Source organism: Globicephala melas, chromosome 8 (assembly GCF_963455315.2).
Source record: "Globicephala melas chromosome 8, mGloMel1.2, whole genome shotgun sequence".
Taxonomy (NCBI): domain Eukaryota; kingdom Metazoa; phylum Chordata; class Mammalia; order Artiodactyla; family Delphinidae; genus Globicephala; species Globicephala melas.
The window spans coordinates 62611287-62636014 of record NC_083321.1 but is presented as its reverse complement, the minus strand read 5'-3'; the positions used below and the strand labels follow the sequence as shown (position 1 = coordinate 62636014).

General features: G+C 36.6%; 1 protein-coding gene across 3 annotated transcripts in view; it reads right to left on the bottom strand.

The window, feature by feature from the left end:
* Positions 1-14844, bottom strand: part of HIKESHI (heat shock protein nuclear import factor hikeshi) — a 28024-nt gene extending 13180 nt beyond the window's left edge. For 2 of the 3 annotated variants that reach the window (XM_060303868.1, XM_030835873.3), the window contains exons 1-2: positions 14598-14844; positions 12195-12432 (exon numbers count right to left, since the gene is read on the bottom strand). In XM_060303868.1, the coding sequence (XP_060159851.1) occupies positions 12195-12432; positions 14598-14627 (268 nt within the window). In that variant the 5' untranslated portion in view covers positions 14628-14844. Of the gene's footprint in view, positions 1-3346; positions 3483-12194; positions 12433-14597 lie in introns of those variants that run through there. The other variant, XM_060303869.1, reaches the window with a different exon arrangement.
* Between the last annotated feature and the right edge of the window lie 9884 nt (positions 14845-24728).

Sequence of the window (24728 nt, the reverse complement as noted above, 5' to 3'; positions counted from 1 at the left end):
TATATGATCAACTTCACCACCATCATGAGTCTAGAATGCTGCTATCTGCCTCATTGTATTCATTTTCTTTAATAAATTTATTTATTTATTTTTGGCTGTGTTGGGTCTTCGTTGCTGCGCACGGGCTTTCTCTAGTTGCGGCAAGTGGGTACTACTCTTCGTTGTGGTGTGCAGGTTTCTCACTGCAGTGGCTTCTCTTGTTGCAGAGCATGGGCTCTAGGCACGCAGGCTTCAGTACTTGTGGCACACGGGCTCAGTAGTTGTGGCTCGCGGGCTCTAGAGCACAGGCTCAGTAGTTGTGGCTCACGGGCTTAGTTGCTCCGCAGCATGTGGGATCTTCCCAGACCAGGGCTCCAACCCGTGTCCCCTGAATTGGCAGGCAGATTCTTAACCACTGTGCCACCAGGGAAGTCCCTGTATTCATTTTCTGATTCACACAAAATTGTGAAACTTGTTCCCCTGTCAATTTTCTTCTCTTTGCCATCATGAACAAAATATGAAAAATTATTAATTCCTAATTCTGTCCAATAAAAGCAAAAAGCAGACAATGAAGATGGTGTCTCCAGTCTCCTTTTATACTTCTTGAAACATGACATAATCCTTTGGACAATGCAATATGAAAACCATAGGATAAGGCAATAGCAAACTAAGGTGCACATGCTAAATCTGGCCCATAACCTGTTTTTGTATGACCTAGGATAGGTCATACAATAGTTTTCACATTTTTAAGGTTGTTTAAAGAAGAATATGTCACAGAGGCCATATGTAGTACACAAAGCCTAGAATATTTACTATCTTAAGCTTTACAAAAATGTTTGCCAACCTCTGCTTCAAGTAATTCCATCATTTTTCCTTTTTCTTATTGTTTCAGCCTTTCTTTTCTTCCATAGTTGAGAATTAATGAGAAATGATGAAATAATTCCTTGGATGAAACAGCAAAATGTTTCAAGATATAGACAAAATAAGATCACTAATATCCTCAAATGCACATTAAATTTATAAAATGGTCCAGTGGACCCATATGGTAACTGCAAGATAGAATGAGTTTAAAAAATATATAAGTAAATGTTTTCTCTGGAAGACCTCTACAGAAGAATAAAACTCATGAAATATCAATCTTTCTAAGAGTTATAAGTGCCCCCAAAAAGAAACCAAAAAACTAAAAGTGAGTCCACTGGTTAAGATACTTTTGGTGTGCATAGCAGCTGGGATGAAGACTAAAGAAAACTGTTATGCCAAAAATAAGCAATTCACTATGAAGTGGCATTTGAACATGACATATGCTAAAAAGCTACAGAAAAACAACTTAATTATGCCTGCTGAAAATCCTCTTAGTATTGAATATAAATATTTAGAAATCATATATGTGTGTGTGTGTGTATATATATATATATATATATCCTTAAAACCTCTGCTTTATTTCTATTGATAGCCTGACAAGCCTGAAATTACATTTTTTACTCATGCGTATTCTAAGAGCTATGTGACTTCCAAAGGTCTATCAATAATAAGTACTTTAAACCAGACAAAAATAACTTACCTGACATTGTAATATGTCTAGAATTTGTTTGTCTGAAATGTATTTAAACTATCAATATTTACCAAGTATCTAAAGTCCATCACTGTGCTCTATACACGCTAAAGAACACAAGGTAAAAGATACACAAACAGTCCCTACTCTCAAGGAGCTTACACTCTAATAAGTCAGTAACAATTACTTAACCTTTCTGAATAGATTTCATTATCCGGGTGATTTTTAAGATTCCCTCCTAGAGCTGTCTTTCTATGATTTTATAAAAACGTAATAACCATTCCTTGAGCACCAACTACGTGCCAGGCACTATTATGCATTTTGCATTATCTCTAATGCTCCGCAAAACACATGCACTGTAGGTATTATTATCCCCGTTTTACCTGGATTCTCTTCTAAGGCTTAAAGAACTTGGTCAAGACTACCCAGCTAGTCATGAGTATCACTGGGATTCAAACGGGTCTAGCAAACTCCAAGGTTGATGCTCATTCCCGTCCATTATCCTACCTGTTTACAACAAATTCTGTAGTATGAACTCTTAACTGCTTTTTATTCATTACTTACTTCACAATAAGCCATTCAAGAAAGGAAATCAAGAAACATCAGGAAGTAAAAGGTTCCCATTCTGGCTCTAGTTCCACCGCATGCAAACAGACTAATAGTAGTATCTTGAGGTGTTGTTTTGTCCTTTCTAATCCCCTTGACAAGCTCAACCCAATCTTAAAATGAAAACTAGAATAAGTTTAAAAGTTTCTTCTTGGCAACTGAGCTAGATAAAATGAGAGACTGTATATGTCATGTGTAGAAGCCAAAGCAATGACATTAAAATATGGCAGCAAACCCAAAAAGAAAAGAGCAGAACTATAAAGAAGAAAGTTAAGTGATGATTTATGACAAACTCTAATTTTAACATTTCTTAAAAATTCCTTTTTGGTGCTAAGCCTTCTTTTCATAGATATTTTTAATGTCACTGCCATGAAAGACAAAGAAAGGCTGAGCAATGTGTCAGATTAAAGACTAAAGAAGTGTGACAATTAAATGCAATGTACAATACTGACTGGACCCTAGATGGAGGGAGCAGGAAACTGCTATAAAAGGCATTATTGGGAAAACTGGCAAAACTTTAATGTAGAATGTATATCAGACAAGGTATTGTATTAATGTTAAATTTGTTGAATTTGATCATTATACTGTGATTATAAAAGAATATCCTTGTTCTAGGAAATGTATGCTGATTTATTTAGGAGTAAGGGGGTATGATATCTACAACTTACTCTCAAAAGTTTCAGGAAAAAAAAATATCCAGAGAATGATAAAGAGTAACGAAATTAATGAATATGGGAGAATATAAAAAATTCTTTACACTATTGTCGTAATTTTTCTCTAATTTTAAAATTATTTCAAAATAAAGTTGCTCTAATTCCCTAATGCAAAAATTTTTTTAAGTATCAAAAGTGATACTTTTAGAATTTCATTCCAAACTAACACTACCTCACAGTAGGGCCCTGGCCAAAAAAATAAAAAACAAAAAAAAGGTAAAACCCCAATATAAGGTGCATAGTTCAGGTGCCTAAAACACAAAGTATCAGCCTTTTCTCATAACAAGAGTATTCTACAAAGCTCTACCGCATTCATTACTCTATTTTATTCATATAAATATATAATCCCTCTTTATAGCACAGGTAATTTAATCAACTATTTCTTATTCTTCTATTAAGTACAATCACATACTAAAGTGCTAAAGACACACAAAAAAGTATTTAAGTTCCACATAAGTGTTTTCATTATATCTGACCTAATGTCCTACTCCCCCACCTGCTATTCCAATCTTGGCCTCTTCCGTTGCCCATTCTCCACATAATTCTCCACTGTAGATGTCACTGGAATTCTCCCTGACTGAGGCACTGAGCCATTTCCTCATTGTATCTTGAAACACTTTAAAATAGTTAACCTACAGAGAAAAGGAAGGTTTTAAGTTGAACTTAAGTATGTGTATGAAAGAATATGTGGATGTGGCTTAAACAAACTCTTCAAATAGGATATGAACTCTACAAATAATTACTTTTGACAGACATATGCATATAAACATGTATAAATATGAATAATATAAATTCTTTCAGTTACATATTTTTGGTAAAAGAAACTGCTTCCACCTTCCGAGTTCAGAATTAAAAATTTAAACCTTAATTTAAAAGATAGTGTGCTCATGTTAACATTACCTGGCATCTCATTATTCATATATAACAGGTTTTAACAGATGCTTAAGTTGTTATAAGTGAACACCAGCATTCAGCTGACCTACTATATGAATGCTGAGTTTTTTTGTGCATCTTACAGTTTAATAATGCTACTAAGGCTAGATATCAACTTCAGAACTCAGGTAAGAAATTTTAAGAAAAACTTTCCAAAATTACTGTGAAAAAAATTCAAAAAGTACTGTGAGACCTGATAATACTTAATATCATAGAACTAGAAAGAAATACTAAAATTATGTGGAAAATGAGTTTCTAATTCTAATTACAGATACCTTTTGTGTTAATGAGATGGACATACATCAAAAATGGACATACATCAAAAAAGCAGCCTATCTCCCAAAAGACTTCATTAAGAAAATGAAAGATGCAGTCCACTGAGAAAATTCCCAGTACAAACCATGAAATGTTTCTCTGGATGAGATTAAGACAAAGCAAAGGTGAGCAAATAATCCTTTTGCCTCTGCTATTCAACTCTGAAGGATGTGAAAATTCTGAACTTTGGGGAAAAAACGTAGAGTATTTATAAGAGATCTTTTGGCTTCCTATTACACATATCTGATTCTCCCACATGCTACTAAGAGATGCAATGTTTAACTTCAGTATGAAGATGATGAGAATGGAGATAAATATTTTTAATTCAAAATAAATTACCAAAATGTGATTTTTGCCCTAAAGTTTTCATTTATATTCAGAATTTCACTAAGTGGGCTGACATAGCAAGGAAAAGTGGAGATGACACGCAATAAAAATGACCAAATCCAGGTTCATAGTTGTCAAATACAGATGTTTATTTTGTTAATATTAATTCATGGTACAGTGTAAAAAGTTAACGATTCATATAATAATCCATAGAGGAACCACTAAAAAAATGCAAAGGTAAAAGTAAAAACCCAATAGAAGAAATATGGATTTTAAAAATACTCGATCCAAAAGAAGGTGGAAAAAAAAAACCCAAGATAAAAACTTAAACCTAACCATATCAGTAACATTGAATATTAATGGTCTAACCACCTAATTTAAAAGGCAGAGACAGAGGTCAAAAAAAAAGGCAGCACCTAACTATATACTGTTTATAAGAGATACATAGATTTATCTCAAAGTAAAAATACAGGAAAAATACAGCATGTCACTGGAGAGAAAGAACACTGGAGAAGCTACATAAATTTTAGACAAAGTAGACTTCAAGACAGAAGCATTACCATAATAAATGGTATTTCATATTGATGAAAGGGGCAATTCATTTTCAATCTTAGACACTCATAAAACAGAGGAAGAGAGAACAACTGTTATGTTTCTTTTCGGTATTTCATATTGATGAAAGGGGCAATTCATTTTCAATCATAGACACTCATAAAACAGAGGAAGAGAGAACAACTGTTATGTTTCTTTTCTTTTTCTTGCCTCACTGCACCCTTACTACTTCTATTCAACATGATGCTCAAAGGGCTGGGCAATGCAATAAAGCAATAAAAAGAAATAAAAGACATAAAATTTGGCAAAAAATTGGAAAGAAAGTCTTTCAAATCTATGAAAGTCTTTTTCATAGATGTTACGATCATCTATATAGAAAATTCTAGGATGCAACTAGAACTATTAATAAGGGAGTTTAGCAAGATATTCAATGTGTTACCCCTTCCTTCATCCTCCAGGATACAAAGTCAATATACAAAAATCAATTGTATGACAACACCAAATGCTAGCAAAATATTTAATTTCTCTGACATCCAGTCTCTTGAAAACCAGAAGCTAATAATAAAGATTAAATATATAATACACATGAAAGCCTAGTACAATGCATTGCATGAGCAGATATTCAATGTTACCCTTTCCTTCATCCTTCAAACATTATAAAATCTTCCTAATTGGCTGCTCTGGCTCTAATCTCAACAAGATTCTCCAACCCATCCTAGACAATGATTTTACTAAAACATCATTTTTTTAAAGTATCATTCTCTTGCTCAAACACTTGCCTACCAGAAAAAAAAGTAAACCCCCCACAGCATAACCAGCACACAACAGCTCCACTTTACCTTTAAACCTTACCCCTCGCCCCACACGTCCCAAATAGAAGTCTATCAAGCTACCTTTAAAAGTCTCCTCCTCACTGTCACTTGAAGGTGCAGTGTATACTACTACTTTCATGACTGATGATTTCCAAATGCAATTCCCATCCTCCCACTTCCATCCCATCCAAACCTATTCATACTTCAGGTGCATGCTCTAGTCTAATCTTCTATAGAGCCACTTTCAATTAGCTCAGTAACCTGCTTCCTTTGAATACTGTCTTGGAGTGATCTTAATATTCATCCACAGATACGGAGACCCTAAATGAAAGCAGTCATCAATTTGAAATGTATGTGCTAAGAATGAAGTTGATATACAACAAAGTCTTTACATAAGCAAGTATTTTTTTCTTCTGTAACTTGTTTAATGGAAATGTCTAGAGTAATTTCTAGTATATTTCCCAAGCATTCACAATGTAAACAGACAACTTAAAAATCATGATATAGCAAAAGACATATAATTACCCACTTTTTAAAATACAAGTTCCATACAAACAAATTTTAATTTTGTTAATATTCCCTTTTATGTGCTAATTTGAGTTTGCATACAATTTCTGTAAAGCAAAAAATCTCTTTATATAATACTCCCAGTATTTCATGATTTTTACTAAGTTTTTGATTAAATGTCTCTTCCGCACTAAACACCAAGCACAGCATCTAAAGATAAAAATTGCAAGAGACTCATTTAAACTTCCCCAAGTCTCTAACCACCAAACTGTATCTAAGCTTGTGCCTTTTATTTATTTACTTTTTTTTAGGATTTCTAGATCCCATGGAGGGAGGAAGGAAGAAGGGAAGTTTCTTCTTGTTTCTTAACATCAAACCCTCCCTTCTATATTTTCAAGTTTAGTCCCATCCTAATTCTCAACCATCACCCCAGATTGTTCCATCATCAGCCGAAAAGTATATTCATTGTATAACTCCTTTTCAGAACCCAAGAGCCACAAAGAATCTTCTCTCAAACAAAATAAAACTCACAGTAACTTGTTTTAAGATGTCCTACTAACTGCAATTCTCTCAAGAGAGCAATTCTCTCTCTCTGACCAAAACCTTTCTGTGCAAAATTAAGAAATCTGTTCATCAACCAGCAGAGAACCAAACACTGCCAAAGTTTAACATGAAATTTGCTTCACTTCAACTAAGCGTCTACCCTCCCTACTCCCATAAAATTCTTCTAGATTTCTTACTTAATAAATTCTCAGTTCAATCACAACTGCCTAAAGTTACTTCAGCAAGTCTCTCTTCCACCCTGATATGCTAGTTAGCTAGGTTTGCTCAATGTAATAAAACTTATAAAGGGCATCTCAAAGGTTCAGAAATATAAATCCATTACAAGTCCACCTATTCTTATATTTCAATAATACAAAATTCCCTAATATGAATAAAAAGTCTAATCTTCTCTGTATAAATTAAGAATTCTAATACTTTAAACATCCGAAAAGCGCATTTTCCAAACACACTAGGAAAGGACCACCCAAAACATTTTAACAGCATTTTATCATTTGTTTAATGTTGATAATCAATAAGTCTCTAAATATTTTAAGCTGTTTTTCCTTTAATAAAGCATTGTGCTTTACTCATTAAAAATACTGCCTTGAAATTTCATTTTGTTTTCATAGATAAAAGCTATCAAAAACCATGTTATAATGGAAATGATGAGAAATAATTTATTTTTTAAAAGGCAGGAGAATAAAAGAATTACTTTTATCATAATGGAAATAAATCCATTTTCCCATAATGGATTAAGTATTACTCTGGGACTGGATTTTGGACTGTTTTAGCTAACTCCACAGAAAATATGTCACTGAGTAATTATTATTGTTAAAGTTTTGGTTAGAGCAACTGTATTAACTCATTTTTGATTGCTGAATTTTCTCCAGATTGGATGAGATAACACAATAAGGAAATGTCTGGGTTTTTATGATCTCAGAATGTTATGCCCACTGCCCCCAACGTTTTGGGTGTCACAGAGAAAAGGGAAAAGACAGCCGAAGGCAGTGCAAAAATGACAGAAGAAAGCACTTTTCACTATTTCCAAGGCATCTCCTTCACGGAATATAGTGATGATCATAAATGAAAAAGAGATGTTGCACCCCTTTCCCTACTCAAAATGTTGGCAAAGCTAGAGCAAAGAGAAGAGAAGGTAAGGTAAGGTAAGGACAATTAAATTGACAATTTAATTAGTATGTCTCCAAAAACAACCAGTGGGTCCTGGTATACTAGATGGTGGCCAATATTAACCTTAATCAATGCCTATGAGTCTGGGTACAAAATAAGCCTGCACTGTCCCACTATGCAAAGGTTAATAGTTGGCTGGCTACTAGCCTACTGCTGTACAAACAAAACTCACCACTTTATGTTTAAGGCATCGCTATCATGTTCCAAAGGTTCCTCACACCCAAACCAAAAATCTCTCTCTCGTCCCAAGTTAGTTGCTCCTCTGCCTATATCGCTTATGACTATTAATATCTACCAGTATCCATTTAATTTTCTAGCATGCTTTCCAACTAGTAATTTGATTAAAAAACTGTATAACAGTATCTATTTCCATTTCTCTTTCATTTTTAAATCAATATATATTCATATAAACATCTATACATTACTTTCTCTTTTCAACAAATGGTGTTGGAACAGTTTGATATCCACTTGCGAAAAAAAAAAATTCGAAGTTCAATCCATACCTCGCACTAAATACGAAAATTCATTCAAATTGGATCCCAGATACAAATGTAAAATCTAAAACTAAAACCATCTAGGAGAACACTTTTGTAACCTTGGGTTAGGCAAAGATTTCTTAGACACAACACTAAAAGCACAATCCAGAGAAGAACAAACTGAAAAACTGAACTTCACTGAAATTAAAAACATGCTCTAAGTAAATCAACTATACTTCAATAAAATAATTTTTAAAAAGATGCAAGGGAACAAATCAATAAACAAGATGTCTGCAGAAAAACAAAACAAAAAAACACACAAAAACATATGCTCTATAAAAGACACCATAAAGAGAAAAGACAATCCAAAAACTAGAAAAACATGTCAAATCACATATCTTATAAATAACTTGTATCAAGAATACATAGAGGGCTTCCCTGGTGGCGCAGTGGTTGAGAGTCCACCTGCCGATGCAGGGGACACGGGTTCGTGCCCCGGTCCGGGAAGATCCCACATGCTATGGAGTGGCTGGGCCCGTGAGCCATGGCCGCTGAGCCTGCGCGTCCGGAGCCTGTGCTCCGCAACGGGAGAGGCCACAACAGTGAGAGGCCCGCGTATCGCAAAAAAAAAAAAAATTGATTGTAAGGTTGTCCACTTATCATTGTAAAGTCAATTTTTTTATATATTTGAAGTTATGTTTTATATACACACAAATTCATGACATTCACTTTTTCCGAGAAATATTTAAGTCTTCCTAGTGAATTATTTCATTCCTAGGGAATGAACCTCTTAATCCTTGATAATGCTTTTGCCTTAGTCCCATTTTTCTAAAACACACCTATGACAGCTTTTTGGGAGGTTCCTTGTGTTAGACATGTTACTGATAAACATCACTATAATTATTAGTTTGCTGCCTTAAAAAAAAAATCCCATCCTGGAGTCTCCATGCTTTCTCTGGTAAGTTTAGTAGGTTTAGATTTATTTTGATAACTGATATATGTGAAATTATTTCTACCATCTCATTTTGTTTTTCACATACCATGTATTTTTCTGTCTTTTTCTTTCTTTTTTTTTTAAGTTTTCCTTAAAATTTTAACAGGATTACTTGAAAGTAGAATCAATTTTATTACTCTTTCTAAACCACAGGACCTCAGAAAGCTTACTCAGATCACTACCCCTCCTGTCATATGCACTGTTTTCCAGTACAGTATTTAATTCCTGTGCATTTATTTATTGTATTGTTTTATGTAATCAAGTTGTCCTGATTTGTCTATATGTTTACCAATTTCTTTGCTAACTTTGAGTCTGGCATACCCTTCTACATTCAGGGATTCAGTTCCTTCCTATTAAAGTACAACCACCTTCAGTAGTTCTTTCAGTAATGGTCTATTAGTAGTAAACTCTACATCTCCACATGAAAACACATTTATTTCTCCTTCACTTTACAATGATAGCTTTGAGGGTTATTTTATTTTTCCTTGGCACTTTGAAGATACTCATCTATTGACTTTTGACCTCTATTCATGCTGTTGATAAATATGCTAAACTGACTCATTGCTGTTCAGTTATTAATGACTTGTTTTCTCTCTCTGGTGTCTTTATTACTTTCTCTATATATTTAACTTCACTAAAGTGTATTGAGTTGTCCACATTTTTTTTCTACTTATTTTTTCTATTTAGGCACAGCTACAGAAAAGAGAAAAAGTGATTTGATAATGACTATTTTCTTAATTCTCCCAAAGACTATTCAGAATACCATGCTATATGTACAAGTATTAATTCATTACATACGGTGGATGCCCTAGGACAATGATTCTCAAACTTCAGAAGGCAACAAAAACACCTAGGGAACCTATTTAAATACTTGGATTCCATCCAAGTTTTCTGATTCAGTAGGTCTGGGGTCCTACCACAAATTTGCATTTCTAACAAGTTTCCAGTTAATGCTGATGCTGCTGGTCAGGGATTCATGCTTTAAGAACCACTGCCTTAGGGATTAGGGATAATTCTCTCAGTGAACCCCCACTGAGAAGGACTGTAAGAATCTGTCCTGGTTCTTAAATCTAGAGATTAGTATTTATCATCAATCTCAACAATTTTTAGCTTTAAATATTATTCTTTCCCATTTCTTCTTGTAGAATTCCAACTACATAAATAACAGCAGCTAACAGTTCATCATCTGGCCAGAACTGCTCCAGTTCATTCTTCACAGTCCTCAGGATAAAAATTAAATTTGATCATATCATTCCCTTACTTGAAATTGTTCACTGCCTCCTCTACACATACAGGGACAGTTCTTTATGGGGAGGGACACATGGATGGGCTTCAGAGTACATGCAAACTTTTTAGTATTTACATTATATTTATATTATATTACACATACTTTTTATGACACTATCAAATAGGTCTGTGATCTAAGCATGTTAAAAATTGCTAGCCTATTAAATTCAAATGAGTCAGTGGGATACATAAGCTTTTCAGCTTTTCATGATCCGTGCCTGCCTATCCTATACACCATAACTTGTGCCGTTCTGAGCATACCACGATTTCAAACTTTCATCATTATACCCATATTACCTCTACCTAGAAAAGAATGCCCAATAGGCCTCTCACAGGCCTGACAGACTCCTACTTATCTTCTCAAAAGGTCCAATATCATCTCCTCCCAGAAATTTTCCCCAACCTACTTAAGAGTTAATTGTCCCTTACCTATTCTCTCTCAGCACTTTGTACAAACATCTGCAATTACTTTTCACCCTTCTAAATATTGGTCCATAGAACTATCTTCCTTTGTAAGAATATGAGTGATCTCAGGCAAGAACTTAATCATTATAGTAGATATCAAAATGTTTGTTAAATATATAAACATGTTACCTAAATATAACTTTGCCTTGGACGTTACAGACTATTTCCAGGAGAACACATATTTATAATCTAAGACTTTTCATGTCTGTTTTTATCTAGACTTTCAAAGGAACCAGATATTCAATGGGAGTAAATGCTACCTAGTATCATTCTCAATTTCTAAACAAAATACTTTCAAGCATCAAAGCAAGGATTGTTCCTGTAAGATCTAACACCTGCAATGTCAATACAACCAACAGAAGAACACTGAAGGGGTAATCAAATCTAAGAGCTCAAAAGATCTTCGTAGAAAAAAAGGACTCTCATTGTATTTCCTATACAAGTCTCCTTGGTTTATCTGTTTATTTAAACACTGATGTGCATATTACAAATTATGAGAAGATTCCTCTCATTTTTATTAAAACACCCACTAATTCAGAAAAATCCCTTTACAAAGGTATATAGCATACAAAGAAAACCACAGTGAGTGGTTCTCTCCAGAGGCAGAGGATGGATGGGAGTGTAAGTGTAAGGTCTCTTCACTTACCATTTTTCAAATGTGTCAGTACCATCTGATTTTTTTTTTTCCGGCCGTGCCATACTCACAGCATGCAGGATCTTAGTTCCCTGACCAGGGATGGAACCTGTGCCCTCTGCAGTGGAAGCATGGAGTCTTAACTACTGGACTGCCAGGGAAGTCCCTGATTTTTTTTTTTTTTTAAATAATGTTACATATTACTTCAGCAATCAGAAAAATATAATAAAAAGTAAAAAAAGCCACATTCTGTGTTATGCTATTTAAGAAAAAAGTTTAATTATGAAACTGTTTTAATATATTATTCTTACCAGATTTAAGACCTGAAATTTTGAAGATGGCACTTGGTTTCCCATTTGTGACAAATCCTAGGAGTTGCCATACTGGCATTCCATTTGAATCAGGATAGGAAAAGTAGACAGATCCTCCCATTCCCTCAGGAAATGGGACTGTTCCCAGCATAAAAACCACAACATGGTTGATATTTTCATAATCAGGCAAGTCAAAAACAAACTTATCCTCTGCCACTTGCTGTGCAGCTGTTTGCACCTAGAATATAAGAAACTCGCCTTAGTGAAATAGTTTGATAAGTTTCTATAGCCCTTTTAGTATTGCTGTAAGCTCTGTTACCAAATATAGTCAATTATAGTCATTATATCAAGTATAACATTGGATCAATCTGATAATCTATGGAATTACCAAATACACCAAAAAGAGTGCTTATTTTAATAGAAAAATCTAAAAATATACATTTAGCCTTAAAATGACTTAATGAATGTAATCTTTCAAAAACATAACTAAATTATTTCAGAAGTGCCCTGAAAGGATTTTACTTACATAAATAAATCACTACAGCTTCAGAATGTTATAAAAATGAAAGGTTGTTCAAAACACCATGCACCAAAGCTTTATCTTCTAGTTTGAAGGTAAAGAACCTCGGGTAATTAAAATGGGTAAGCAATTCAGAAGTTATTACAGTCAATCCTCATTATTTGCAGATTCATTATTTGTCATTTTGCCTACTCACTGAAAAATATTTGTAACCCCCAAATTATTAAACCCTCCAGTTTAAATACAGAGAATAAAACAAAGGAAGAAAGAACATAAATATAAACCAAAATGCCTATTAGTATTAAATTCAATTTTACCAGTTTTTGGCATGCATAATCTTAAAAGGCACATAAAATCATGGTATCTACAAGTCTTGAAATAACCATCAGGTAAAATAAATATTTCTTAAATGTCAACTCTGTCAAAGGCACCAGACATTCTGTTAATCTGTATTATGACACTCTAATCCTCGACCTTAGGAAAAAGGGTACATCTTTTACTGAGTCCATAACTTTAGATTTGGTGAATTTTTCTAGTCAAAGAATAATGTAGTTAAACGTTGAGGCATCACTAGGTCTATTTGCCCTTCATTTTGATTAACATGTTCAAATACTCCAGAATTAAAAAGTCAAACACCGTCAAAGAAAATCTTGTCATGAAGGAACCCCTACTGTATATCCATTATGTAGGTTAGGTGTTAGGTAAATAGACACAGGCACTGCTATAACTAAATTCCTTCCAAATTAGTAGACAACACGGATTCCATAGGGCCTTTCTATTCTTTAGAAAAACACACACATTTTAAATGTTATTCGTTAACGAAATTCGTCCCACACTCAATCCCAGGCTGGTCCTTTCATTCTTCCTATCCGGAGCAGAAGCAATACAAAGTTATCCCACCAATATTATCAATCACCACCATCACCAAAAGGGGCCTCCCAGTCATTCAAGGGACAGACAATAAATCTTCTGAGGATAGCCATCTCCAATTTATCTCTGTGGTTCCTTAGAACTGTGTACACACTACATTATCAAAAATTGATGAAAAAAATCAACAAAGGGGCTGCAACATTTAATAAAGCAGGGAGGAAAAAAATAAAGAGAAAGAATTCTAGGTGAAAGGAATCAGGTCTGAAATGGATTTCTGAGTGGCTTCTACGGAGGCAAGCAAGATTCACCCTCCAGATTCTTCCGGAACAATCCCAGGTACTTAATTCATTTACCTAACAATTCGGAAGGTTACCTCTTTTTACCAATAAGGAAATTCACTGCTCACGCTCCTTCTGGGGTCATCACAGATATCGCTCACGCTTTAAGTTCCAGGCGTTTCTATCAGCCCATTTCCAATTACGTTAAGCATATTTTTATTAGGGCCCTTCCAAAAGGACCCAGCAGTTATACTTTGCCCGAGTACCTTCATCTTCGACAAACAGGACGCTACAGACTAGATTCAAACACCACATTTACCTCGAATTCACTTTATGAGCTCAGGCGAGTATTTATACTGCCAACTGAGCTTTAGTTCCTCAACTGCAAAATGAGAATGAGAACCACCATCTCACGAGTGACGGTTAAGTTTGCAGTGCCAAATAAGCGCTACATGGATGGCTGAGATGACTAGGAACAGACAAAAGGCGCGCATTGCCTAGGATAATGCACACTCGATAAATGGCAGCTAATGGTGTGACTGCTACTCTGAAAAGAGCTGTGGGGAAAGGAGAGCGAACATCCCAGCGTCCCACTGCCCACCCTCACACTCTCAGCAGTCAACTAGACGTTGAGGGGGCTTCCCCGCATCCCGCGCACCGACGCACCCTCCCCTTCCCGGGGCCTCGCCCTCGGCGTCCTGCCCCCTCCCTGAGACCACCCGGCCCCATCCTCACCAGCCTCCCCGCCACCAAGCAGCCAAACATGGCGGCGGCGGCTCCGCTCAGCCGGCAAGGACCCGAAGCCGGGGACTAGAAATCCTGGGTCTACTGCCCTAGTCGAGCCCAAGAACCTTCCAGAACGTGGCGGAGGGTGCCTACCCCTCCGCTACATAGCGAATAGGCCAGCGGCAGGAACGCTTTCTGCACCCGCGACCTCTAACCTCGCCTTCCTAACCAGAACGCCTCTCAGGCGACGAGTACTTCCGGGGCTCACACCGCACCGCCCTTACTAAACGGGAAAGGCGGGCCAGATCCCGATAAAACTACAAGTCCCAGAAGGGCCTGCGCCGGTTTCCGGGAAGGGAACGCGGAGGATTTGCCTGTTGGGATTGGTAGTCCGTATCCCCAAATTTACGAATCCAGAGCCGGGAGGAAAAGTTTCTCACGTTTGTCTAACATTTTAGAGATTACAGTGCACTTTTACAGTCATTTCGCTAGATCCTTACAAAAACTCTAGGAGGTAGGTATTATTATCTGCATTTTGTAGGCGAGAAAATTGCCCAGCCCCAAATCTTTACACAGCACTCAGGGATGGGGCTTGAATCCAAATCCTGATTCAAATCCAGGGTTCTTTCTGCTACACAGTAGCTGAAATGTACTGATTTTTTAATCAGCTGTTTTGTACTTAATGACAACTTTATTGTAGTTCTTTCCAGCCTCACACCTCCATTTATTTGCCGAAAACAAACAACACTAAGCAAGTTATATAATATCTTCGTGCTTTAATTGCGCCATTTGTAAAATAAGAATAATAATTGTGCCTGTCCCCTAGGGTTGCTGTGAGGCTCAGATGAATTTATAAACAACCACTTAGAACCTGGCAGTACTTAACTAATGGCTTTTTAATTGTAAAATGTCTTTTTTTCCTCTATGCATTTGCAGAAAAGAAGAACTGGCATCAAATACTGACTGCCAACAGTACTCATTCTCCCTTTCACAGCTTCAGTTCCCTTTCCTCTTGATAGGAAGGTAAGATATCTCCTCCCTGAAGGTCTCTGCCCAACTTGAAATATCTGAGCTTAGTCCACCAGCCACCAGCAAGTCTGTCCTCCTAACCCCAGGTTATATGTGGAAGATCAGAATGTTGGAACAGTCCTCTGGTCTCCACTCTGGCTCCATAAACTCGGACCACCTATCTTGTCTCAGATACTTCTTTGAGAAAGCCAAAGATGAATAGATAGAAGAGGATCTTCCTACCAATGTCTCCAACTTTCTCCCTACGAAGTCCCAGAATCTTCAAAATAAAAAGGCCACTCATTATGAGACCATTTCATGAGGGGCAGACAAACTGCCTGGATTCAGAGCCCATCTCCGTCATTTATTAGCTGTATAATATTAGGCCAGTTACCCTAACACTACCATGCCTCCTTTTCCCCCTCTGTAAAACAGGATAATAATAAGGTTGTAATGAAGGTTATTACATGTAAAGTACTAAGTAGTAGCCAGAATATAGCTTAATAAACTGTTAGCATTTAGCATTATTACTTTTCCTGACTAACTTTTCATGTCTTCATACCCACCTTACTATGAAATAGTAAATAAATATATTGGTCTCTGCCTCATGTACCTGACACAGGGCTCCTGAAACCCCTGTACATTCCCAAGTGATAAGAGCTCTAAGAGCATCTTTTGTTCTAATGAGGGGACGCTGGTGGGCTTCTGGGTGGCTCCTAGATGGGGGCTGGTCACCAGAAAGATAAAGCCTGATTAGAAGCTTGGGATTTTCCGCCCCTCCCCACATTCTATAGAGAGGAGAGAGGGGCTAGAGATGGAGTTAATTGATCACGACTACATGAGGAAGCATCCATAAAATCCCAAGAGTATGAGGTCTGGAGAGCTTCCAGCTTGATGAACACATCCACGTACCAGAAGGGTGATACACCCCACCTCCACCAGGAGAGAAGCTCCTGCACTCCCAGACCTTGCCTATGTATCTGTTCATCTGATTGTTCATCTGTATCCTTTATCATATCCTTTAATAAATTGGTAAACATGTTTCCCTGAGTTCTGTGAGTTGTTCTAGCCAATAATCAAATCTAAGGGGGGGAGGTCATGGGAACCTCCAATTATAGCTGTGTTGGACAGAAGTTGTAGGTAACCTGGGCACTTAACTACTTGCAGTTGGCATCTGAAGTAGGGGCAGTCTTGTGGGACTGAGCCCTTAACCTGTGGGATCTGATGCTATCTCCAGGTGCTGTCTCCAGGTTGACAGTGTCAGGATTGAGTTCAATTGTAGGACACCAAGCTGGTGTCACAGAATTGCTCAGTGTAGGGAAAACCCACACACATCTGGTTTTAGAAGTATTGTGAGTACAGTAGTAGTGTGAGAGTAAAGGAGAAACATGGGAAGAAGACAGGGATTTTTCCTTTACATACTGTAACTATGTATTCTATGTATTTGTATTCTCTGAGCAACTTGTATTTTTCCACCTTTCTGTGCTTATGCAACTTGTTTTATCTGCCTGTAATATTCACCGGGAAACTTTTTACATCCTCCCAACTGGCTCAAATATTTTCTTCAGGTTGGACAAAGAATTGGAGGCAGTGAGTTTAGTATCCTTTCTCCAGACTATGAAAGCCAGACTTCTATTCACCAAACTATATTATTTTTAAATACAAAAGTTCTTTGTAACTAAAGAGAGCAGAAATAGATACAATGTATGGAAGTGAAGAAAAGCGTTTCAGAGGAAAATATGTCTCCAATAATCAGAGCTCTCTGAAATAAGAATAGGTAGATATAGAATAGTGAATTCTCCCATTCACACTGATATTTTAACCAAAGCTGAAATCCACTTATATTGTTAAGGAGATTCATGGAAAACTTGGGAAAATTTACCTAGGACCTCAAAGGTACCTACCAGCTCTCAGACTACATTTGCTTCTGTGGAGAAAGAACAAATCATAGTTCAGTTTTGGCCAGGGAATCACGAACTGAATACTGGTTTTAACTCTTCCATTAACTAGCCTAGGGATGAAGTAATTTGTTTTATCCTTTTAGGCATTAGGTTTTCACACTTCTAGAATGAGGGCATTGAATTCTGATTTCAAGAGCAAAAATATTTTTTCTCTTCACCTAAGGAAAGTTTCCTCTCCAAAACAAGGAGAACAAGAAATAAAAGCACAGGGACATCCCTGGTGGTGCAGTGGTTAAGAATCCACCTGCCAATGCAGGGGACAAAGTTCCTATCCCTGGTCCAGGAAGATCCCACATGCCTCAGAGTAACTAAGCCCGTGAGCCACAACGACTGAGCCTGTAGTCTAGAGCCTGCGCGCCACAACTACTGAAGCCCGCGCACCCAGAGCCCATGTTCAGCAACAAGAGAAGCCACTGCAATGAGAAGCCTGTGCACTGCGACAAAGAGTAGCCCCCACTCTCCAAACTAGAGAAAAGTCCACGTACAGCAACAAAGACCCAACACAGCCAATAAATAAATAAACAAATAAATAAATAATTTTTTAAAAGGTGAGACAAATTCAATTAAAAAGATACCAAAACCAGACAAAGATACTATAAAAAAAGAAAATTACAGACCAATATCACTCATGAATACACATGCAAAAATCCTCAACAAAATACTAGCAAACAGAATCCAACAACACATTAAAAGGATCATACCCTATGATCAAGTGGGGTTTATCCCAGGGATGCAAGGATTCTTCAATATACGCAAATCAATCAATGTGATACACCATATTAACAAATTGAAGAATAAAAACCATATGAGCATCTCAATAGATGCAGAAAAAGCTTTTGACAAAATTCAACACCATTTACGATAAAAACTCTCCGGAAAGTGGGCATAGAGGGAACCTACCTCAACATAATAAAGGCCATGTATGACAAACGCACAGCAAACATCATGCTCAATGGTGAAAAACTGAAAGCATTTCCTCTAAGATCAGGAACAAGACAAGGATGTCCACTCTCACCACTATTATTCAACATAGTTTTGGAAGTCCTAGCCATGGCAATCAGAGAAGAAAAAGAAATAAAAGGAATACAAATTGGAAAAGAAGAAGTAAAACTGGCACTGTTTGCAGATGACATGATACTATATATAGAGAATCCTAAAGATGCCACCAGAAAACTACTAGAGCTAATCAATGAATTTGGTAAAGTAGCAGGATACAAAATTAATGCACAGGAATCTCTTGCATTCCTATACACTAATGATGAAAAATCTGAAAGAGAAATTAAGGAAACACTCCCATTTACCATTGCAACCAAAAGAATAAAATACCTAGGAATAAATCTACCTAGGGAGACAAAAGACCTGTATGCAGAAAACTATAAGACACTGATGAAAGAAGTAAAAGATGATACCAACAGATGGAGAGATATACCATGTTCTTGGATTGGAAGAATAAATATTGTGAAAATGACTATACTACCCAAAGCAATCTACAGATTCAATGCAATCCCCGTCAAATTACCAATGGCATTTTTTGCAGAACTAGAACAAAAAAATCTTACAATTTGTATGGATACACAAAAGACCCCAAATAGCCAAAGCAGTCTTGAGGGAGAAAAACGGAGCTGGAGGAATCAGATTCCCTGACTTCAGACTATACTACAAAGCCACAGTAATCAAGACAATAAGGTACTGGCACAAAAACAGAAACACAGATCAATGGAACAAGATAGAAAGCCCAGAGATAAACCCACGCACCTATGGTCAACTAATCTATGACAAAGGAGGCAAGGATATACAATGGAGAAAAGACAGTCTCTTCAATAAGTGGTGCTGGGAAAAATGGACAGCTACATGTAAAAGAATGAAATTAGAACACTCCCTAACATCATACACAAAAATAAACTCAAAATGGATTAGGGACCTAAATGTAAGACCAGACACTACAGAACTTTTAGAGGAAAACATAGGAAGAATATTCTTTGACATAAATCACAGCAAGATCTTTTTTGATCCACCTCCTAGAGTAATGGAAATAAAAACAAAAATAAACAAATGGGACCTAATGAAACTTAAAAGCTTTTGCACAGCAAAGGAAACCATAAACAAAATGAAAAGACAGCCCTCAGAACGGAAGAGGATATTTGCAAACAAATCAACAAACAAAGAATTAATCTCCAAAATATAAAAACAGCTCATGCAGCTCAATATTAAAAAAACAAACAACCCAATCCAAAAATGGGCAGAAGACCTAAATAGACATTTCTACAAAGAAGACATACAGGGGCTTCAGTGGCACAGTGGTTGAGAGTCCGCCTGCTGATGAAGGGGACATGGGTTCATGCCCCTGTCTGGGAAGATCCCACATGCCGTGGAGTGGCTGGGCCTGTGAGCCATGGCCGCTGAGCCTGCACATCTGGAGCCTGTGCTCCACAATGGGAGAGGCCACAACAGTGAGAGGCCCACGTACCACAAAAAAAAAAAAAAAAAAAGACATACAGATGGCCAAGAAGTACATGAAAGACTACTCAACATCACTAATTATTAGAGAAATGCAAATCAAAACTACAATGAGGTATCACCTCACACCAGTTAGAATGGGCATCATCAGAAAAACAACAAATGCTGGAGAGGGTGTGAAGAAAAGGGAACCCTCTTGCACTGTTGGTGGGAATTTAAATTGATATAGTCACTATGGAGAACAGTGTGGAGGTTCCTTAAAAAACTAAAAATAGAATTACCATATGATCCAGCAATCCCACTACTGGGCATATACCCAGAGAAAACCATAATTCAAAAAGACACATGCACCCCAATGTTCATTGCAGCACTATTTACCATAACCAGGTCATGGAAGCAACCTAAATGCCCATCGACAGACAAATGGATAAGGAAAATGTGGTACATATATACAATGGAATATTATTCAGCCATAAAAAGGAACGAAATTGGGTCATTTGTTGAGACGTGGATGGATCTAGAGACTGTCATGAAGAGTGAAGTAAGTCAGAAAGAGAAAAACAAATATCATATATTAACGCATATATGTGGAACCTAGAAAAATCGTACAGATGAACCAGTTTGCAGGGTGGAAATTGAGACACAGATGTAGAGTACAAACATATGGACACCAAGCGGGGAAAGCCATGGTGGGGGGGAGTGGGGGTGTGATGAATTGGGCAATTGGGGTTGACATGTATACACTGATGTGTATAAAATGATAACTAACAAGAACCTGCTGTATAAAATTAAATTTTAAAAAATTTAAAAATACAATTAAGAAAAAGAAGAAAGAAATAAGAGCACAAACTCTATCTTCTTTGACCTAAGTGATATCTATAACTCCAAATCACAAAGATATCAGTGGAAAGTGGATAGAAGAAAGACAAGTGACTTAGCAGAGCAGAGGAAGGTCAAACTCAAGTACCTATAGAGAAAGATAATAAGTACCAGAGAAGTTCAGGAATTGGAGACACCAGGAGCCACAGAAGGCAGGGGTAAGGCAGTAGACTGAAACATGTAGATTGCTTAAAACTGATGTAAGATTTTGTGTCTGACTCTCATCAACACCTCAGCCATTGGTATGAAATCTCTGGAAAAAAAGTGAATCAGAGAGGCCCCAGGCACTAGGAAACCAGATACTGAAAAAAAAATGGTCGTGGGGCAAGGCCACCATGTACAGATTAGGTCCTGAATAAGAGTGCCCAGGTGAGAGAGGAGTATTTTGCTCACCTACTCAAACACACTAACGTAGTACTGTGCCACCCAAAGTGGGGGTGGCTTTTCTAAAACATCCACTTGGAGGATGGGGGTGCCTTTTTCTATATCATCCATGCAGAGAGGGATATCTCTTATTAAGTCATCCATAAGGGATGAGGGTCACTTTTTAAAAACTCATGTAATAATACAAAACCCTTTCATGATTAAAAAAAAAATTCAATTAACCAAGAATAGAAGGGAACTTCCTCAACCTGATAAAGAGCATCTATAAAAATCCCACAGCTAACATCATACTTAATGGTGAAAGTTGTATGCTTTCCTCCTAAGATCAGTAACAAAACAAAGATGTCTTCTCCAGGCACTTCTATTCAACATTGTACTGGCGGTTCCAGCCAAAGCAATGAGGCAAGAAAAAGAAAAGGCATCCAGATTGGAAATTAAGAAATAAAACTATCTCTATTTGTGATATGAGCTTGCATATAGAAAATCCTAGGGAATCCACTAAAAACTATTAGAAGTAATAAACAATTCAGCAAGGTTGTAAGATACCAGATCAATATACAAAATTCAGTTGTATTTCTAAACACTTAGAATGAACAATCCAAAAATAAAAATATGAAGACAATTCCATTAATAATAGCACCAAAAAATAAATACTTAGGAATACATTTAAGAAGGAAAGCATAAAACTCATACTCTGGAAACTATAAAAATAAGAAATTAAAGATCTGAGTAAATGGAAAAACATCCCATGTTCATGGGTCTGCAGACTTAACATTGTTAAGATGGCAGTATTCCCTAAATTGGTCTATCAATTCAATGCACTATCAGAATCTCAGCTGACTTTTTGTAGAAATTGACAACTTGATTCTAAAATGTATAAGAAGGGAGACCCAGAATAGCCAAAACAATCTTGGGAAAAAAAAGAAAAGAACAAACTAAGATGATTAACACTTCTCAATTTCAAAAGTTATTGCAAAGCAATGATAATGAAGACAGTGTAGTATTGAGACAGAAATAAATATGTAAATCAATGGAATAGAATTGAGAGTCCAGAAATAAATTATATCATCTACGGTCCGCTGATTTTTCAACACGGGTGCCAAGACCATTCAATGGGGGAAAGAAGAGTCTTTTCAACAAAGATTCCGAGACAACTGGATAGCCACGTGCAAAAGAAAAGCCTCATGCCATATATAAAAATTAACTCAAAATTGATCAAAGGTCTAAATGTAAAAACTAAAACTATAAAACTCTTTGAAGAAAACATAGGGATAAATCTTCATGACTTTGGATTTGGCAAAGGATTCTTAGATATGACACCAAAAACATAAGCAAAAAAGAGAAAAAAATAGATCATCTGAACTTCATAAAAATTAAAAACTCTAGTGCTTCCAAGGAAACCGTCAAAAAAGCGAAGAGACAACCACAGAATGGGAGAAAATATTTGCAAACCATAGATCTGATAAGGGACTTGTATCCAGAACAACAGAAACTAACACAGCATTGTGAAGCAATTATACTCCAATAAAGATTATAAAAAAATAAATAAAATAAACATAAAGCCACCATATGACCCTGTGATTCTACTCCTAGGTATATACTCAAGAGAAATGAAAACAGATGTTCACACAAAAACTTGTATATGAATGATTATAGCAACATTATTCATAATACCGAAAGGTGGAGACAAATGTCCATCAATGGATGAATGGATAAACAAAATGTGGTATATCGTACAATGGAAAATTATTCATATGTTATTATATATGATTCCACCCATATGAAATATTTAGAATAGAGAAATCTATAGAGATGGAAAGTAGATTAGTGATTGCTTAGGGCTGGGGTAGGTGAGGATGTGGAGATGGGGGTGATAGATAGCTAAAGAGTATGGTTTTTTTTTAACCATCTTAACTATTTTTTAAGTGTACAGTACAGTAGTATTAACTATATCACCTTGTTGTGCAGCAGATCTCTAGGATTTTCTCATCTTGTAAAACTGAAACTCTATGCCTGTTGAACAATTGCCCTATTCCCCCTCCCCTAGACTTTTTGAGGTGATGAAAATGATCTGAAATTGACACTAGTGATGTTTGCACATATCTGTGAATATACTAAAAACCATTGAATTATACATCTTGAATGAATTGTATGGTATGTGAATTATATTTCAAGAAAACTATTTTTAAAATCAGTACCATTTGGCCTCTCACCTTCTGAGATGGCCCACACTCTGTCTGTGGAGTATGTATCTCCCTGAATAAACCTTCTTTCACTTTAAAAGAAATTAATTAATTAATTAATTAAAATCAGTACCATTTACAATAGTATCAAAAAAAAAAAAAAACTCATGCAAAAGTACCTATGAGCAAGTGGGTAGTGCTGGAGTGGGAACAGGGGGATTACATGAAAGTCTTCCGCCTCCTCCACAACAATGACATCAAGGCTCATATTTGCCAGGTAGGAGACTGAAGCATCCTTCTCAGGAAAAAGTGAACACCCCAGAGCTACAGATATCTTGAAATCTCCAGTGACAAAACTGACAGGCTGCCTAATAATAGTGAAACATGCTATTCACAAGTAACAGCCTCCTCACAGTTTTTTGCTCTTTTTTTTTGGCCGTGCTGTGCAGCTTATGGGATCTTAGATCCCCGCCCAGGGATCGAACCCACGTCCCCTGCAATGGGGGTGCAGAGTCCTAACCACTGGACCATCATGGAATTCCCCACATTTTTTGCTTGTAAATGGAACATGCTACTAAGGATCAACACACATTTGAGGAAAGTCACTATCATGAAAGAGAAAGACCAAGGCAAATAAATAGTCGGGGCAGCAGGGGCAGGGGAATGAATTCAGCAGAAACAAAACAGTACAAGGAGCAAAAAAAATAAAACGCTGTAGGTATTATCCAGAGAGAGAAATAGAGTGTGTCATTGAAACAAAAATTGAATGCTATAAAAGGAAAATCAGAGAACAAGAAAGAACCCATGGAACTTGAAAATATGAGGGCTGAAAAGACAGTTTTTAGAGTTTAGAAGTGTTGTAAGATAAGGTCAAGGAACTCTCCCAGAGAAGTGAGGGAAAGAAAGAGAGGGAAATGAAGAGAAAAAGGATAAAATTAGAAGATCAATACAAGAGGTTCAATATATGACCTAGTGGGAATTCCTGAGAGAAGAAAGAAAACACTGGACAATAAATTGTCAAATAAATACTATTTTCTTTAAAAAAAAAATCCCAGAACTGTAGAACATGAGTCTCCAGAAAGAAGAGGCTCACGGACTACCCAGCAATATGAATAAAAAACCCACACCAAGGCTCATCCTCATGCAATTTCAGAATATGGAACTAAATAGAGATTCCATGAAGCTAAAAGAAAAAATTATGTACAATGATTGCAGGCCAAAGTGAATTGACCTCTGTGTAGCAACACTGAACACTGAAAGACAAAGGA